General features: G+C 35.6%; 3 protein-coding genes across 4 annotated transcripts in view; 1 reads left to right on the forward strand and 2 right to left on the reverse strand.

Annotated features, from left to right (window-relative positions):
- LOC113227323 (maternal protein exuperantia) overlaps positions 1-7,249 on the reverse strand; it is a 22,461-nt gene extending 15,212 nt beyond the window's left edge. The window contains exons 1-2 of the mRNA XM_026460213.1: positions 7,106-7,249; positions 289-459 (exon numbers count right to left, since the gene is read on the reverse strand). Of these exons, the coding sequence (XP_026315998.1) occupies positions 289-447 (159 nt within the window). The 5' untranslated portion in view covers positions 448-459; positions 7,106-7,249. The remainder of the gene's footprint in view (positions 1-288; positions 460-7,105) is intronic.
- On the forward strand, positions 3,212-12,900 carry LOC113227322 (tRNA (adenine(37)-N6)-methyltransferase). Of its 2 annotated transcripts, none has more exons than XM_026460212.1 (6): positions 3,212-3,240; positions 8,152-8,249; positions 8,512-8,740; positions 10,993-11,150; positions 11,984-12,179; positions 12,248-12,900. In XM_026460212.1, exons 2-6 carry the CDS (start codon positions 8,183-8,185, stop codon positions 12,813-12,815), a joined length of 1,218 nt encoding a protein of 405 aa, XP_026315997.1. In that variant the 5' UTR covers positions 3,212-3,240; positions 8,152-8,182; the 3' UTR covers positions 12,816-12,900. The 2 variants fall into 2 exon arrangements, with proteins under 2 accessions (XP_026315997.1, XP_026315996.1); XM_026460211.1 differs by lacking the exon at positions 3,212-3,240 and adding an exon at positions 8,009-8,076.
- Positions 12,901-13,236: 336 nt separating this feature from the next.
- LOC113227321 lies at positions 13,237-17,999 on the reverse strand. The gene is made up of 2 exons (XM_026460210.1): positions 17,852-17,999; positions 13,237-17,290 (listed from the first exon to the last, which is right to left on the reverse strand). The coding sequence occupies exons 1-2, from the start codon at positions 17,951-17,953 to the stop codon at positions 13,589-13,591; spliced, it is 3,804 nt and encodes a 1,267-aa protein (XP_026315995.1). The 5' UTR covers positions 17,954-17,999; the 3' UTR covers positions 13,237-13,588.
- Between the last annotated feature and the right edge of the window lie 1,635 nt (positions 18,000-19,634).

Here is a 19,634-nt window from a genome sequence, read left to right on the forward strand (position 1 = left end):
GTCGTACGTATGTAAGTCGGGCATAAGACAAAAAACCTCTCATTGTAATTTTCGTGTGGACATTTTAGCATGATATATCGTAAGTTTGAATATGGGCGAAGAAACATTTTTTGAAATTTATGAAATGGACCATATAATTCCTAGGATAAATAGGTATTATTGGAATTCTACTGCAATATTGGAGTTCAACTGCATTTGCCAAAGTTGCTTGGAAAAAGGTGGATTTCTCTGCAAAAATGATATTATGGTAGACATAGTTACAGATATGTGGTGACGGTGAATGTTTACCTCGTCAATAAGCCGACGGCCCGTGGTATCCATGTCCCAGCCGACGAGTGCGTACTTGCCAGGTGGAAGACCGGCGGGCTTCTCCGCCAGGGCCGGAGGGAGCTCCGTACTTTGCTCCATCTCGCTGCCGTTCACCTTTGCTTCTGACACCATTGCCATTAACACACACACCTGACAAAACATTAAAATATCTTAAAACGTGAATGTACACTTAGGTACAATTTTCAACAGACAATTTAGCCCAAACACGAAATAATGCCTACATTTCAACGTGAAAAGCCGCAAGTGACTTTGTCAGCGTGTGTAGTATCATGAGATGTTATCAGTATTTGTTAATGACCCTAAGTCAAACTGTCAACACAGCTCTAGTTATTTCAGTCATTCTAGGTAATACATTGTTAAAAGGTATAGCTCGCACAATATGAAATTCTCTCACTTAAATTCCATTTCCACTGTCGTGTTTCCAAGCAAATAAAATTCGTTAGTCATATTATGTGTGAGTGCGCAACAGCACACACACACGATGCACATTAGGGATAGCGATACCCATTGAATGTGACTTTTCTCCCATAAACAGCACACGCTCAAAAACTTACTTTTTGATTTGAAAATTTAAAATTAGTATATTTTCGTAATTGAGGAAAGACCCTAACAAAGTATATTAATTTCTATTAATAGGTAACGTATATTTGCACAAGCAAAACTATTAACTAACATCGCAGACATTGACGCCAGAATGTTAAAAGGCTTTAATGAAAACTAGACTAAACTAATTTAAATACTGCCATGGTGAGTATTTTTTGTCTACCAGTACCTAGAGGTATCGTCATGATAGCCTTCCAGATTATCAATCTCAAAACAATTTTATCGCAATAAGAACCAGATAAATTAAACGTTAAATGTTAAGAAAACGGCTTCGCAATCGATATGGGCATTACCGTGCATGTTTGCAGTGCTAGAGAAAGAGGGATTTCCCTCAAATATCACATTGACAATGTTAATTAATTTATATATATTCTTCCGTCTGGTAGCATATTAGCTAGCGTTCAAATAGTATACTCAGTAGTATTAAGTAGGTAAAATAAAAAAATAAGATAAAAAAAGCGTGACATCTTTGACTATAAGTCAGCAAAATACCTAACTAAACAATCCATAGGGCTAGATCCATTGGGTGTAGCACCCTTTCCATTATGATTATAACCAACAAGACCGATTACTGGATAAAGTAGATAAGTTGGTTAAACAACTGGTTTTTTGGTTCCCTGAGATGGTGACATTTTTAGTATATATTATATATAAAAAAGTCAATGTTATTGGCAGAAGAAATACTTTTGACGGTGACGTGCGTAGTATTTAGGTATTGAAACCCATGCTTCTGATACCTAAGAAAGTTCTAAGTTAAAGTTTAATTCTCGTTTGCCTTAACTTTTGCAGGGTATCTATGAAATTTGAGCCAAAAGTAATGAAAGGAGTTTATTTGGATTTGTAACAATAACTTGTTCTAGAATTTTGCATGCATTTTAAATTTTGTAATTCTGTACATTTCAATTCCTACAACCGTGCATTGTACTAGTTTTGTACATGAATAAATATAATTTTTCAAATATTCAAAAGTGGTTTCACCAATGGCCATGAGTTTAAGCATCGGCTTCTTAAACAAGCTGTACACATACATTCGATGAGTAATTAAACAACCACTGTAAACTCAACTAATTTCGTCAAAGCAAACACACTGTACAATAAATTAAAATTACAAATGAAGAATGTCAATTTCCAAGTACATTATAAGTTTAATATTTACTAATTTACTTTGTTAACTGTTCAAACTAAATGTATAATTTATCTATTGTGTAAATTGTGACACAGTGGTATGTACTGGCAATAGTTGTAGGTCCTTGATAATTGTTTACAATCTGTTTAGCTCATAACTTTTCTTTGTTTTAGCTTGGTACAATCAAGCTTAGAATATAGAATGAAAGGATGATGGCTTAGACATATCACAATGAACGATTGAAGCTTGGTGAAGATCAACCTTGGAGGATATAACTGTACCAAATTAAGTATGTCCTCAAAGAAGGCCCGATTATAAGTACAGAGAGTGAAAGGATTGATGCAAATTAAGGAAACAAAACTATCTGTGTTAATAACACAGATAGTTACACAACAACATAACAAAAGTAGCAAATGCATGTCTATGGTCTTCATCTACCATAGAACAGTACAGGCATGATAATACTGTAATATACATGGCGTGCAAAAGAGGAGGCCTGTACCCAGCATTGGGTGTTAGTGGGCTGAGATGAACCGAAATAAATAAAATCGTAAAAAGTATTCACAGAATCATATAATTTCCTAATACATGTTGGTGGTAGGCCAAGTCTACCATATTGTCAGGAAACCGTGAATAAGTTGAGTCCATTGCCTACCTAATTCAAGCAGTAAATAGCTTCATTTCAACAGCTAACTATGAAACTTTAAGATATACTCCCAAACACATGGTTTAAGCTACTATGCATTTTCAGTATTGTACACCCAAGCCTAAACAATGTTTGATTGATAAACTAAACATCATTTCTGTAACACCTTAGGAAATGAAACTATTTTTCCAGATTTAAATCACATAGTACATTTGTTTTTTCAAACCAAACACGGTTTCGGGCCCTTTACAGGTCCCATGGTCATGGTTGACTGACACATTGGTTTGTTAGAATAAACAGATGCAATTTAAACCGGAAAAACAGGTTAATTTCCTATGTGCAACAATCGCGAAAGCCTAAGAACTAGATCCATAAGTTCTTGTTGAAAAGTTGAATTTGTAAAACTGGGAAAATCTTTTCTTTGATGATAACAATATTTTTGTGTTCTAGCCCTTTAACAGTAAAACTACAATATACAGTGGCCCATGTGTCCGGGACTGCATTATATGGCGTGATACCACCCTAACCTAAGGAGGTGAGTGGATTAACAGGCAAGAATATCTGTTTTAATGTCTATCAAACCTATAAATTCACAATTATTGCTTAATGATCACTATCTCTGTATAGACTTTTAATAAAGCAAAATATAGAGTCCAAAGAAGAAAGGAAAGATATCTTTATACTACTAATTATTTACGATATAACTGGACTTATTAATTAGGCTCTTTAATGTTATTTGTAGAATGTATAAACAAAATAAATATTGTTGGATGCATGCATTGACCTACCGCCAAATGGACGTCCAGTTCGCGCTAGTGTCCACACCTTTAGGGCGTTAAAATCGTATACAGAGCGTCAATCGCGCAACAGTCTTCGTTTGTCTGACAGCATGGTTGTCAATCATGCAGTACTATATAATTGTGACATGTAAAAAAAGTACTGCAGTGAAGTATACAAACAGGATTTTGTGTCATATTTTCACTAAACAAATATATTTATTGTGTTATCATTTAAAAGTGTGATTTTTTATTTTTATTTATATTTAAATGAATCGTAAATATAAATTACAAAAGCAAACAAAATAATCAAATAGCTAACTATCCCTTTACACATTGCATGCGCAAAAGATAGAAAGAGACCCATTACATCAATTTCAAGAAGCTTATACAAACTTCTTGGTCGTTTTCAATTGTTCGAACCACAAGTGATTGAAATATTAGGGGTATATATGAAATTGCCGTTTTATTGCAATAGGTTCTTTGAATTTTCATAGAATCTTCATGGTTTGAGGTTTCCGAATGAAACTTTTTTCAAATGGTTTCTGTGATTTTTTTTTTTTAAATTTGAAACATTTGAATATCGACTTTCAATTGTTTTTGTTATTCAATTTAGACAAGAAAGATGGATACTGCGAAAATTCGAGTGATTTTTGAATACGAGTTCCGACGCGGAACTAACGCGGCAGAAACAGCCCGCAATATCAATGCTGCGTTTGGAGAGGGTTCTACTAATGAACGCACCGTGCGATTTTGGTTTAAACGCTTTCGTCATGGAAATTTCGACTTAAAGAACGAGTCACGAGGAAGACCGCCCACACAGGTGAATAACGATGAATTAAGAGAGATAGTGGAAGCCGATCCTAGTCAAACTACCCAGGAATTAGCGGCATGGTTTAACGTTACCTTACCCACAATATTGACTCACTTGCGTCAAATCAATAAAATAAAAAAATACGAAAAATGAGTGCCTCATGATTTGACTGATCTGCAGAAAGAAACGCGTGTTGAAACTTGTGTTGCCTTGTTGACCCGGTACAGAAATGAAGGAATATTGGATCGAATTGTAACATGTGATGAAAAGTGGATTCTTTATGATAACCGGAAAAGAAAAATGCAATGGCTGACCCCAGGTCAAATGCCACAACAGTGTCCTAAAGCAAAACTTACCAATAAAAAGGTAATGGTAACTGTTTGGTGGTCTCAGTATGGTGTTATTCACTATAGTTTTCTCCGATCTGGTCAAGCAATAACGGCAGATGTCTATTGTGCCGAACTCCGAACCATGTTGACGAAACTAGCAGTAAAACAGCCCCGACTCATGAATCGATCTTCACCATTATTGCTCCACGACAACGCGAGACCTCACACAGCACGAGAAACCATTTTGACCCTTCAGGAACTGCAGTTAGAAACCATTCGTCATCCTCCGTATTCACCAGACCTTGCTCCAACGGACTACCATTTTTTTCGTGATTTGGACAATTATCTACGTGACAAGAAGTTTTCTTCCCAGGAGGCAGTACAAAATGCTTTCACACAGTTTGTGCAGTCTTGATCGTCGGAGTTCTATCGCAAAGGCATTAATAACCTTCCCATTAGATGGCAGCAATGTATAGATAATAATGGCAACTATTTTGATTAAATAAATTTGTTAAAAATTTATAAAATAAACAATTTAGATTTTCAGTACAAATCGGCAATTTCATACTTTAACCCCTATTATTTAGAGCACAGAAACTATGAGTCGCTTTGATTTTAATCTTATTTTTAAAATGATTTTTTACAAAACATTAGCAATAACCAACAAAATATTGTTGTACTCATTTTGGCTTGGGATTACCGATCAGAAATCAAAAAATACACTTGCTCGAAATAATGTTAGCTCAAATTCACATAATGTCAAATGTTTTTTTTTTTAGGAATATTACAAAACTAAACCAATTTTGTCTCTGTGAAAACGTAACAGCTTTATTATAAATCAGTTTTCGGAATTATGGATATTTTAGTTTACAATGGAATATTGGTACATTTCTTATAGTACATGCTTATTTTCACATTAAATTTGTAATATTTATTATACGTCTAATCGCGAAAGCTGATACATATGTATCTGTCCAACTCTTTATTTTTTCTTTAAATGAATTTGTACAAAATTCAACACAATATATATATAAAAATTAATTAATATTTACAATAAAGGCTGTTACATTACTCTTGAGTTCAAGTAATTTTCAGTCGAAGCTAAATATGATGCATTTTGTAAATTTTCATTAGAAGTTGAATATGGTGTTTTTGGGCCCTTAAATTGTTGCAAGCCAAATTAAGCAGTACTGCAATGACGTTACAATTTAAATTAAGTGTTTATTTTTTTAATATCATTACATGTCATGTTTGTATAGGTTAACTTTGGACATTTTTTTGTGGTTTTTGTATTAGACCCAATGTCCATTTGTTGGTAAGTCAATGGATGCATGGCAATTTAATTTCAAATTAATTAATTTAAATTTAATTCAAGTTTCAGTAAATAAATCAATACCTCTCGAGTCAATACCGCTATGGTATTTTTATATACAATTTTAAATTGGTATGAACACAGATAAACAAACCCAATCAAATTATTTATCTTCTAAGATAGAAAATTCTAGTTATATAGTCAAGCAAATTAATTTGAATTGCAGTTCAAATATTTATTTGTAATAAGCTCTGTACAATTGCCCTGCAGAACCCTAATGATCACTGATATAATTTTCAATTGTAGTATCAGAAACTGAATTAACTGCTGGGTAGTTCTATCAAGAGGTAATCCTCTCATTCATCTATGTTAAAATACCAAACTAGGAAAAAATTTTAAAATGAGGGTAGATACAAAAGAAAGTTTTTTGTGATCATTTTGAAACATACACTCCTGTAGATAAAAATAACCTCAAAAGCAATATTTTCTACTTGAATGGTATCTCTAAATGTGTAATACCTACATTACGTACACAATCTAATTCGTAAATTAAATGATAATTATAAATTAAGTAAAATACGTAGGTATAAGCTTATCTTATTTCCATGATTACGGATTACCATTACAATGTAGATTATAACAAAAAGAACCACAAAAATACCTACAAGTGATTAACAAGATACAAGTGATTAACAAGATCTGACTTTATACTGCGGCATATAACTAAACTTCCTACCCTGAAACTTACGAGATGCATATCGTAATTGCATCCTAACTAAGCTGCCCTAGTTCGTGCACTTTATCGATCCTTACTGGACTCTTCGCTTTTTGCACCTACACATAATAATGCAATACATCTAACCACGCCGTCAAAATATCAGAAGCCGCCACCGGTCCCATTGAAACCACAAAAACGAAGTGATAAAACCGGTGACTAAAAATAATCGATCAACTAAAAACAAATACAAGAAGCCATGACTGCACTAATAAGATTCACCGGAAATAATTTCAAACCATTTAAATTATCTTATATTTTTTTGCTAATGCTAGATAACCCCTAAATTAGACCGAAATTAAAGAAAAAAATTAGATTTAGGACACGTGGCGGCCTTTTCCACAGACATTTGCCCCACCCCAGCATGTCAAAATAATCAGCACATGATACTTACAAATCTAAACAGAAGATGATGAAATGTTGATAAACAATATTCCTCAGTGGAACTGGCTTCACGATGAACAGGAGACGCTGTAAAGTAAAATAATTATAAAAATATCACAAAATCTCAGCACGTGTGCGGCAAGCCCGCAATAGCGAACGAGTGTTGTACTCTCAGCCGATCAAATTAGTAATAATCGATTTCAAAGGCGAATCGATCCAATCCACTCAGTAATACATATACTAATAAAAAAAACAAATGCTAGATACTTATTTAGTAATTAAAATATTATAATAATAAATAGCTCTAATTTGTACCAATAGTATTCGTTCTGCAGAGTAAATATTCAATAACTTTACTTCCTTGTAATTATCACTTATTTCAAGATCGCTTGCTGAGGCTTGATGTTTTGAAACACGAATTTGTCAAACTAATTTAATAAATAAGGTCATGAATTTCTGTTCTTTTTTCAAAATACTTTTAAAATGTCAGCTTTTGTGAAGTTCTTTTTGTATTTTTCTAGCGAGATAAATTCCTAAATTCTAACCAGTTTGTGCTAGACACTAATGTTTGAACGCATCCAACAATACGTCAATGTCAAAATGCATCGTGCATTCAAAAACTTAATGCAGGATTAAAATTCATAACTCCTAAATTTCTGCTTGTTTTAATTTCTATTTTTATTGAGTACGCATTCACAACAAAACAAGTTAAATAAGATGTTTACAAAACAATGATACTGTTTTACTCCTAATTGTTTTTGTTTACGGATATGTTTATCGTAATATATTTCATGTGCTTTACAAAATACACCAAGTGTTTGAAAGTATCTCAACACGCTTCAGTGATTTTTGGAACGATTTCTTATATTTTGCAATAATTCTTTTAGAAAACCGTCGCAATTTCAATGCAAACATGTCTGAAAGTATAGAACATTATTTAAACCAAATAGCGTCAGCAAGAGCTGAGATAAAAAATTTAAGGTAAAGAGAGAAATTAAGTTTTGTTCGACGTGTTAATGTATGAAGCGCAAAAAAAATTATAGTTTTTATTTACAGACAACAGTTATCCGCACTCAAGTATGAGCATATGAAAGAAATCAAACAGATCAAGTCTACATTGAGTGAACTCCGATGCGGTAACTGTGAGAATGCAGGTAATATAGTTGTAATGTGTTTTGAAGGTATTTGTTATTAGCCAGCTAATATCATTTTGTAGCATTAACGTTCCGTTTTAGCCAAATTTAGCTCTTTTCCGATGATCTAATGTTGCTTTCATAGATATTTTATATAACATTTTATGTACCTACTTTTCTATTCATCAATCACCGTTTGATAATAATAGTGTGCTCATTATAACATTATTTCTAAGAGCAGTATATTTCCTATTGAACTTTAACTAAGTGTAAACACTTACAGCTACAACTCTCATCAATCATAGAAACGACCAACCATCTTCTTCCACATCTGAAGATATAATTATTTACAAACAAATTGGAGTCATAGAGACTACATTTCAGAACAAACGTGGTGTTCCAAGACAGCCATCTGTTATGGCAAAAGCTAAGGGAGTTGTAATTATTGATCCAACAGTGTTTAATAATCCAGAACATGCTCTGAGTGGACTTGAGGAATTTTCACACATGTGGTAAGAAAAAGATTTATGATATGATAACTTACAAACCAGTTGAAATCCGTCTATTATTAAGCTATAATAGCACGACATTACCCACTTGAAGTGAACCAGACAATCTGTAGTACTATATGGTGTGTTGATTTGCATTCTTGCCATAATTAAGAAATTAATATATATTATAAATAATACTAAATCATCTAAAAATATAATAAAATATATTCTGATTAATTGTATCTAGTGAAGTTTTATAAAATTGTACATGGTACTTGGTGCAACGGGCTGGTATCCGCAACTCAACGACAAAGCGCCTATTTTGCGTGTGATGGGTGCAGGGTTCTACTCGTGCCACTCAAGCTCCTCCAGGAATCTCAGCAGCCTCCTCGGTTTGCTGAAGACTTCGGGAAGAGACCTTGGTACTCCAAGGTACTTCGCCCTGTAGTTGGCCACGCCGAAGCACTGGAGTAGGATGTGCGCAGCTGTTTCCTCCCCCTCCATGCACACTCTGCATAGAGGGCTGTCTGTGATACCTAAATTGAAAAGGTGTTTATTGTATGGACCATGATCCGTTAGGGCGGCAGTTAGAGTGCGAAGCTCTTGCCTTTTAAGTTTAATTAATATTCGAGATAGACTGGCATTGAACGTTGGGTGTGCTTCTCTCGCCTGTCTACAAACCGTGAAGGTGGTCCATGTATTATTATGTGAAGATTTTGTACCTTTGTGTATAGTTGTTCTGGACCATTGGCAGGGGAGGGACACTATCGGTTCTGGTCCTACAGCGTCCGTCTCTGACCCTTTCCTGGCTAGTTCATCTGCTGCATCATTGCCACTTGAGTCGCTGTGTCCTTCAATCCACTGAAGAGTTACATGGTTTTGTATACATACCTCCATGAGTGCTTGATGGCATTCGTAAATGAGCCCTGAGTTTGTGTCATAGTTATTCAGTGCTTGAAGTACTGAATTTGTATTTTATAAAATTGTATTTAACAGTGACCCCGAACGGGGCCCAATCAAGCCTGGGAGAGTGCTCGGCTACACAGCATTTCACTGAACAATACATAATCTTTCTTGATTGTTTAGTTACCTTTTTCTTGTTATTATGATTAAAAAATCAATGATTATGTATTGTTATAATTTATTAATTATTTACAATAATTGGGGAACTTGGCTGAAAATATTTGTTTTTTTGTAATTTAAAACTGGCATTTCCGAATTTTATGTTAGGTATCTACTCCAAGGAATTGTCAGAAGTGTCCACCCACCAACACTGCGACTGGATTTGCAAAAATTCGCATGTTGTTGAGAGTTTCGAAATGAAGCTTTCTGAGTTAGCACATTTGACTTCACAAGTTTGAAAGCGGTGACTGTTTTGGCGCGGAATTGTTCGACACTCGGTAATCTTCTCCATGCAAACTAAACATGTCACATCACTCCATTAGTAGCACACTTGCCGTCCATAATCAGAAGGAGCACTACCTTCATAGTAATACAGTTCTGGTGAACACCAAACATCTCTCAAACTATGCAACTAACTGCGCAGCGCATATATTGATGAGGCGTTTGCTTGCATTTGGGAAAGAGAGTAAGAGAGTCGGTCCTCTGTGTGATAGCATGTGCAGTGCAAAAGTTCCATGGCTTTTGACTCAGGTGAATGTGAATCAATGTTTACTGCAACTAAATAAAAATAAGGATTTAGGACATTTTTGCGATTTATTTTTTTACTGATTTGGGACCAATTTCAGATACAGAATAACCTCTGTAAAAATGGCGAGAGTGCAAATCAACACACTATATTTTTTAATATGTATTTACACCTGGTACTTTTAGCGAAACACTACCACCAAAATAATGTTGTTTTTTCAAAAGTCTAGTCAGCAATTTTTGTAATTAATTTTGTTTTAATTTCCTACTAATACAGGGCGTCTACTCTCGATCTCCGTCCAACATCCGTCCGAAACAATTATTTCCAAATAAGCAATACTTGACCAAATGAAAAGACGCGTGATGCGAATGAAGCTTTATACTTGATACTTGTCTTTTAATTTTATCGAATATTACTTATTTGACAGTAATTGTTTCGGACGGATGTCGGACAGAGATCGAGAGTAGTCCCCCAGGCTTAATTTTTCTCCACGTTATTTGGGAATACATTATTTTCATAAAAATATGACATTGTTAGTCACTAAATGTGACTAAAAGATGTGGTATATGTATGAGCAAAGATGTATATGTAGACACTGTAACTGGAGACTCTTGTATTATTTCAGGATAATATTCCATTTTCATGCAACAGAAAGCAACCACGTGCCAGCCAAAGTGGCGCCGCCGCGGCTGGGTGGCGAGAGATGCGGTGTATTCTCGACGCGTTCACCACATAGGCCATGTCCTATTGGACTGTCTCTAGTTAAGATTGAGAGTATTGAAGGTAATATTTTACTTTTTTGTAAGTTTTAATGACTGTTTTGAAATATTTTGATTTTAAAACATAAAATTAAATTTTGGTATTAATTAAGTTTAAACTTCAAAATTTAATTTACAACAAAACGTAAATATTTTAAAACAGTTGTCAAAATCTAAACATGCTCCCTTGATACATTTTTCGAAATTTTGTCGCTTACGCCCTTTCTACAAAACATCAACTATATTGTTTAACTGCCTCTGTGGCCGAACGGTTACCATGCCGGACTGCCACGCAGAGGTCCCAGGTTCGATTCCCGGGCCGGGAGAAATGTTTGTATGGCCTACAATTATTTCTCTCGTGAGTTTGGGTGTAATTTGTGGTTGTCTATATGTGTGTCCATGGCACCCGCGACACAGGGTTTACCTAGTGCGGGGCTATGTTGAGTGTGCGCGTTATTTATTATTATTATTATTTATTATTGTCACTACCAATATTGGTTGTTATGTTATACAGTTCCAATATATCATTTAAGACAAAGACTACAACTTTTACTCGGTCTCTGGTTTATTTGTTATACTAACCTGTCTAATCCCAAACTTTTTTTGGATTGAAGGAATTGTGAAGTACTTTTGATTGTACCAAACACATATTTAATAAACTTAGAATAATGTACTATTTTCACCCAATTGGAGAACAAACTCAACTATTCCAACATAATATGATCCCATTCAAAAAACCATTATTTTTTAAACACTCAGCAGACACTCAATTTGCCAATGGTATTTCTTGGAAAAAAATCTAACTAAATATATATTTAAAAAATCAAAAACTAACTACTTACACTGAGAAAATTGCAGGCGACAGAATACATTTCCTAGGTGTGGATATGGTAAATGGTACACCAGTCCTTGATATCAAACCTTACATACCTCAGTATGACTATCCAACTATGTATGGAGCTACTATGGAAAGACCACCGACTGAAGGAATCAGTGACGCTGCTGATACTATGGCCAGTCTTCAGATTGATGATGATACCTATGACATTAGGAGGTAATTTTCACACTAGCTTTAAGAGGTCTTACGACGACATCATAACTACTTATAATTTTTTTTTCCAGCCTAAGTCCCCGTGTGACTAATCCAATGGGAATTGATACGAACAGGCCTCAACCAATATCACCTTACGACGCCGACCTACCGTCACCCGAACAGCCTAGAAATCTTTTGACCCCAATATCGCCTATCCCTGATATGCCATCAAACGCGGACTTGGTTGATGGTATAACATCTTCATCCATTTCAAGATCTGAAACAGAAAGAGGGGCTCCCGATGGCCAAGAAAGATTCACACCTCCACAGTCCGCCAGAGCTGTTAATATGGTTTATGATGGTATAAGGGTGGCTCCTTGGATATCTAGTCCACCGTCACAGACATACGAAGTCCGATTTACTGATGACGTTAACGATAGACTTGCAGAGTTAATTGGTGACCGTGCTCCAGGATTTAAAGCTAATATACAAAGTTTGCTTTCAGAAGATCCTCGGTCAAACTACGTCAGGTCAAGATACCCAGATCACGAATATAGCTGTGTCTTAGAAGACTTGTCTATAAGTTGTATGTTTGACTTGGATGCTTCAGTCTGTACTATAATTGCAGTCCGTGGTGCTGAAGACATGCAGCAGTAATTAACACTGTTGAAGATATTTTAAAATAATATTTATTATGCAAGGATAAAAATATTTAAAAGCTTTATTCAATTAAAACACCATAGTGAGTATAATATGTATTTTATTTTACGATTAAAATATGTATTTAAACATTTAATATTGTAGGCGTGAATAAAGCATAATGTATTTAATTATTTATTATAATAAAAATGACAAAAAATATACTAACTAAGTACTAAGTACATACACACAAAACAATTCTCTTTCTTTTTTAACCGACTTCAATAAAAAGGAGGTTCTCAATTCGACTGTTTTTTTATGTATGTTATGCGATAACTCTGCGATAAATATTTGTGAACCGATTTTGAAGGTTCTTTTTTGTTGAAAAGAGGGTACCTCCATAGTGGTCCCATTTAATTTTGAAAAAATCCTCCACTACGGGTGGCTGTTCACACATGAAGATTCATTTTTATAAATAGTGCCTAAATTATAATAAGGAGCAATTATTTTAATGGTTGATTTTGCTATTCTCCAATTCAAGGCGTTTTTCTCTCAATATACTTTCATTAGTGAGAACCGAATTTTATTATCATCTGTATCAAGTTCCGTATAGTGGCGAACTAGGGGATGAATCCGGGTTTGCGCACTTTCCGGTAACCGATGACAATAAAACTTGGCAAATAGATGTAATTTTACGTACTTTTGAGGTCGGTTTACATACATTATAAAGGCAATACTGCATTGAAATACTGAAAATGTGATGTAATTGTTGACTGAAATTGTTGTTATATTTATGGTGATTTCTTATGGAATAATATTTGTCTGCCTGATCCGTATTTGCCAACGGAATTCAATACTCTAAGTTCCATGTGTCGGAATTTGGCACCTCCTAGGTCGGCTTCTTTCACATTCTCATTATGTTCCCAAACAATCTCAGTAGACCACGCGCTCCACTCTTTGCCGTTCATGGATATCTTATATTGAACCTTAAGGAACGTGCCATTACCCGCATCGTAGCGAGGATAATACTGCATTTTTTCTATCTCGTAAACGTAACCCAAATCAAAATTCAGTGTTATAAACTTTCCTGTGTTAGGGTCTGCTACGCCTGAGTCATCCCATTTTGTATGCCAAACGCGCAACGAGCTCGTATTGCAGTCAGTTAATTTCCGAATGGAGTGCCCTGGTTCAGTTGGCAGGTTGCATGTCGCCTTTACTCCAATGACAATGTTTGGACTGGCTTTCATACCCATAGCCGAACAGGTTGAACTCCTATAAAACAATATTTGTCTCCCTGCTCCAAATCCAGATACAGATTTCAAAACCTGCCATTCAACAAATTGCATTTTTTGTCCACTGAGTGAAATTATTTTAACTTTGTCATCTTGGTTCCAAATAATTTCGTTAGAGTAAGGAGTCCAATTTTCACCATCAACGGAATATCGGTATTTTATTTTCAGGAAAGTTCCATTTCCAGCATCAGGACGTGGATGATATTCCATCTTTTCTAATTCATAGACATCACCCAAATCAAAATTAAGTTGTATCGTATTACCTTTCGAAGGATCTGCTTGTCTTGGTAAGTTCCAATGAGTGTGCCATATTGATTTCGGGTCGCCATCGGTCAGTTTGCAAATCGCTTGACCAGGCTGGCATGGCACACTGCACGAGGCCAATACCCCTTGCACAACTGATTTGTAGGGATCTTCAATTTCAACTGTAGTGACACTATCACTCCAGTTAGATACTCCTGCTTCATTCACTGAACGAATTTTGAATGTATACTTAGTTTCGTAATCTAAATCTTCAAATGTAAAAGCCTGTCCAGAAATGTTGCTAAATATTACACCATTCCTGTCAATTTCATAATAAGTAGCTTGATCTACTCCGTGCCAAATCAAAGCAACATTCGTTTTCATAGAGAGCGCGGTCAAATTTGACGGTGCGTCTAAAGATTCGATCACTTTCGTGTTACTTCCAAAGACTTTACCTCTGTTTGTGTAGCCTTTAATTTTTATCTGAATGTCGCTTGTAGTGACATCTATTTTATTGATTTTAATCTTCAAGAATTTTTGATTATGAGCCATACCACAAACATTTTGCAGGTATGGGTTTACAACGAAATCAGTCTTGTAATAAAACATATTTTCTCCGCTCGCAAAGTCGTCGTCTGTGATAACTCGAGACATGTCCACTGCATCTCCATTAATTGCTACCTTGACGCCTTCTACGTCTTCTGATGCTATTATCTGTATCAAAGTACTTCTTTCCTTCGTTATGTTATTGTAAGAACCATTGGTTTTCTGAATAGACACGAACAGGTCTCCAACTTCTTGGGAGGCGCCACCAATAACTTCAATCTTTGTTGTAGCAAAATGTCCATCCAAATAACCAATAGAGAAGCCGTCATCTTCGTATAATTCGAAACTCGTTTCAAGAGTCGGGTAAATGTTGAAGATCCTTTCGTTCCTCTTTATTTCGTAGGGGTTGTTATTAGGATTCGTCATAGGGATAATAGACCCTTCTCTGATGAAAACTGGAATTTTCCACAACGGCATTTTTAGGTCATTTAGAATTTTGCCACCTTGATATTTTTCCCCGGTAAAGAAATCAATCCACACTTGATCCGGATCGGGCAAATAAACACCATCTCTGACGGAAGCATCCATTACTCCTTTTTGTTTGTAAACTGGAGCAACTAAGATGCTCGGACCCCACATAAATTGATATTTGGAATCGTTCGTATATGCTGGTATTTCTTCTGGAAACTCCAAGAACATCGCTCTTATCATGGGCAAACCGAGTGTTGATTCATGCCCAATAGTGTAGTTGTAAGGCATCATCATTGATTTCAGTTTCAAATAAGCTCTGTTGATGGCGGTAGCTTCATCATCAAAACTAAATGGAGTTTTTTGGAGATTTCCCCATCCATCCATATTCAGCTGCAATGGCGTGAACGTCTTCCACTGGAAATCTCTAATATTTACTTCTCTGCTTTTGCCTCCGTAAATGCCATCCATATCTGAGCCTATCAAAGGCACACCCGATAGTCCAGAGCCAACGTAAGTAGGAATATGAAAGCGTATATATTCCCATTCTCCCCCGACTTGGTCTCCACTCCAAATGCCAGAATATCTTTGAGTTCCAGCCCAGCCATCAACCATTATTATCATGGGTCTATGCTTTGTTGTCTTCGTAAACATATTATAAGCAGTTTCCACTGCATTTAAACCAAAGGAGTAGCCCTCTCCAATCCAGGCTACGTCACATTTCAGTGCTACTACTCCGGCTTTGCTAATTTCTTTCTTCAAATCGCGTTCTCCTTTCTTAGGGTTTAATGGATCTTCCGGTTCTAATTGAGACTCAGTCCATAAAGCTATTTCTACTCCGTGCTCCCTTGCATAGTCTCCAAATTCTTTAAGGTTTTGAATATCACCGTCCAAAGAATCCGTTTGCCCATATCCCGAACCATAGCCATCGTTGGGAAGAAACCAGCCCAAAGGAAGATCATGATTTTTATATCTGTCTACCATAGCTCTAGCAGAAAACTGATAATTATTATTTTCTCCATTCAATGATTCTAAAATTCCATCTTTGTCCCCAATTTCCTTGGGTTGGTATTTCTTGTAATAGAATCCATCTTCAAATAGTCTGGCTCCTTTTGTATCAGGAGTAACTTTCACCCAATAATCGCGATTGAAAGTATTTAAGTGTGCTTCGTAAAAGGCAAATTCTGGCATGCAGAGAGGTCGGCCCGTGAGCTCAAAATAATCGTTTAACAAGTCCTTCGGCAAGGGATTAATGAAATAGAATGCATCAAAGTCTTCCGTTTCGTGGGCAGTTTTAACGATCTCAGGATATTGGGATCCGAAGTCATATTTACCATCCTGCCAGGTATTTCTTAGTATGCCGTAACCTTTTGATGACCAATAAAAAGGACAGGGAGAAGTAATACCACCGTCCACCCAGTTGTTCGTATTTTTTATGTGAATAATTTGGCCTTTATGGGTGAACCTCCCATTTTGCATCCCACCACCAAAGAAATGCTCGTGCTTCTGTTGTTCAAGCACTTGTTTACTTTTAGAATTGGAGTAAGTTAGCGATTTTGCTTCGACCAGCACCATTTTGTTGGTTCTCTTATCAAATACGGACATTTTACCATCGACCGCACTAAATACGATGTCGATTTTATGTACATGGATTTTGAACTGTTGTTCGTCTTCAGACACATGCGACTTATCGAATGGTTCCTTGTTGTAGTCGCTAACTCTCTTAGAGTTAATTTTCGCAACTTCGTTAGGATTGCGTGGTTCCGGATATTCAGGGAATTTTTTGTTAGGGTCCATGTGATATCTAAAGACATGGTTGTTCAGTATATACAACCTGGCTTGCGCACCACTTTTATACTCGATCACATAATAGGTGGCCGTTTTCTCGACACTCGTAACTCCTCCGACAGTCTCTTCATGGCCCATTGTAGGTATGAAATGAATCTGGAACAAAAATTTAATTAGGCCTATGTTTATAACCATTGTAATCATACCAGCTGCAACTTGGCAATAACTTTAGCAGGGCATTGTTGCATTGTTTATTATAGGAAATACAAGATTCTTTGTCGTGTCGGTTTATGCAGGCGTAAAAAGTTTTGGTCAAAGTTCAGCATTTGGTCAAAGATCATACTCGTTATAACAAATAATTTTTTGCAAAAAAATAATAAATTTAATTGGGGACACAAAGAATTGAATTCCCCATACAAACTTTCGGCTGACCGCCCATGTCTAAACATAAGAAAAAATTTTGGTAGCCCATAGGTACTAATACCTATGGGCTACCAAAATTTTTTCCCAATTTGAATTTCTTTGCTAAAGTTTCTTGTTGTTTAGCTAGCTGAAGTACAATATACCTCGATATATCACGACATACAATTTTTCATGATTTAAGAAATAAAATAATTTTGATTTTAGTCTTGATAGAAGGTAAGTTTTCAAAGCAATTTTATGAGTAGGTACGTTCGCGGTTTCAATTTTAACGACTACAATTTAATTACCGCTTACCTCACACAACGCGGTTGCTGGTAATTTAATATTATAAATGTTCACACAATGCTTATGGAGCACAGCAAACTGATGAATGTGCTGTATGTATGCCTTGTTCATGTATTTATATTATTTTTTAGTTCTCTTATCGTACTGTATAAATAGGCCGGCATGTCATTCGTTGATAAAAGATTTTCAAATAAACACAGGTTTAAATGAATTGACGCAACTGTATCAAATCAGATTCATTGTTGTATACACTCTACCTATATAGAGTGTTTAAAAAATGAACAAAGGAATAAATATTCCCTGACTAATCGACGCTATATATACCTATAGCGGTTTTTTATATCTTATTTAATTTTACTTTTATTGTTAAAGCAAAGTCAACATAATTGACATTAAAAAAAAAGAATTTTAGGTGTCAGTATCTCTAAAGTTACTAAAATGCGAAAGGCGCGTTCCCATAACGTAGTAACGTTTTATTTATCGTTGGACGACTGTCGCGTCTAGCATGTTCACATATCACGACTATCTGTTGTGACTGTGTCGTGGACGTTTATTTTATCCTTGAACGATTGTCTTGTCAATTTATCGGTTCACGGCAGCCGCCTTGTCGTTTGAGCGACAGAATCGTTTGAAGCTGCGATTCACATTTTTATCGTCACTTTTTATTTATCGTCTGACGACTGTCGTTCTAGCTCTTCCCATTGTCACGACCAGTCATCGTAACGTCTAAAAAGTCATGAACGATAGTTAATCGTGTTGCAATATATGTGAACAATTTCATTTAAATATACAAGCTACGACACTTTAACTGTACGACTATCTGTCGTCACGACATAATGGGAACGCGCTCTGAGTTATGACAAGGGTAAAAATGTTTAATACGGAAATCGAATCGCCCCGACAAACCGAAAGAAATGAAGTAGGTATGTTTAAAAATATTACGTTAATGAAATTCTTCGCTTATTATCAACCACACATTTGTTGACTCTTCACGCTTAGACCTACGCGGTAGAAAGATGGTATAACTTTCAATCACCTAAATATTTTTTTTTAAAGGTCGAATAAGTATTACAAGGCGGTTACACTCTTATTATTTTATCAATATTTATAGGAAACGAAAATCAATTATCAATATTTAATTTATTAGTACCTACATTGTTACTTCATATCCCCATCGGTGGTCACTGACACTCACTTGAGTTGAAAAGTACATTATTACCAACCCACCACTTGCTTGTATTTATCGATAGTGAAGTAATAGGCGGCGAAATCAAAGGGAACAATTTCGTAACGCGTGAACGATTTAGTAGGGAATTTCTTTGTTGCCTAGAGAAGCAAGGTTCGTGAAGTTCGAAAAGGCGTAAACTACAACCCGTTCATGGAAAGTACTCAAATAGTACCGCACACGAAATGTCACTAATTTTCTTGTCGTAATGCTTAATATAGAAATTTCAATGTAAATCATCGAATTTTGTCAGTACGTTGTTTACACTTCTGTACGGAGAAGCAGTATGCCGCAACTACACAGTTGTTTGCCATATTTGCCAAGTTTCATTGAAATCGATTTACCAGAACAGTGCGCGAAACCGGTTTCAGCTCCTAGTTACCCACCCTTACAGGTAGAATATTTTCTCCAAATTTTAATGGGACCAATACTGTGGTACCCCTTTCCAACAAAAAAAAAATCATCAAATTCAGTTCACAAATTATAGTATAATAAAAGTTATCGTGTAAAATGCCTACATAAAAAAACTATAAATTTGAGAACCTCCTCCTTTTATTGAAGTCGGTT

This window comes from Hyposmocoma kahamanoa, unplaced genomic scaffold, assembly GCF_003589595.1.
Source record: "Hyposmocoma kahamanoa isolate Upper Pololo Valley unplaced genomic scaffold, ASM358959v1 210, whole genome shotgun sequence".
NCBI classification, from domain to species: Eukaryota; Metazoa; Arthropoda; class Insecta; order Lepidoptera; family Cosmopterigidae; genus Hyposmocoma; species Hyposmocoma kahamanoa.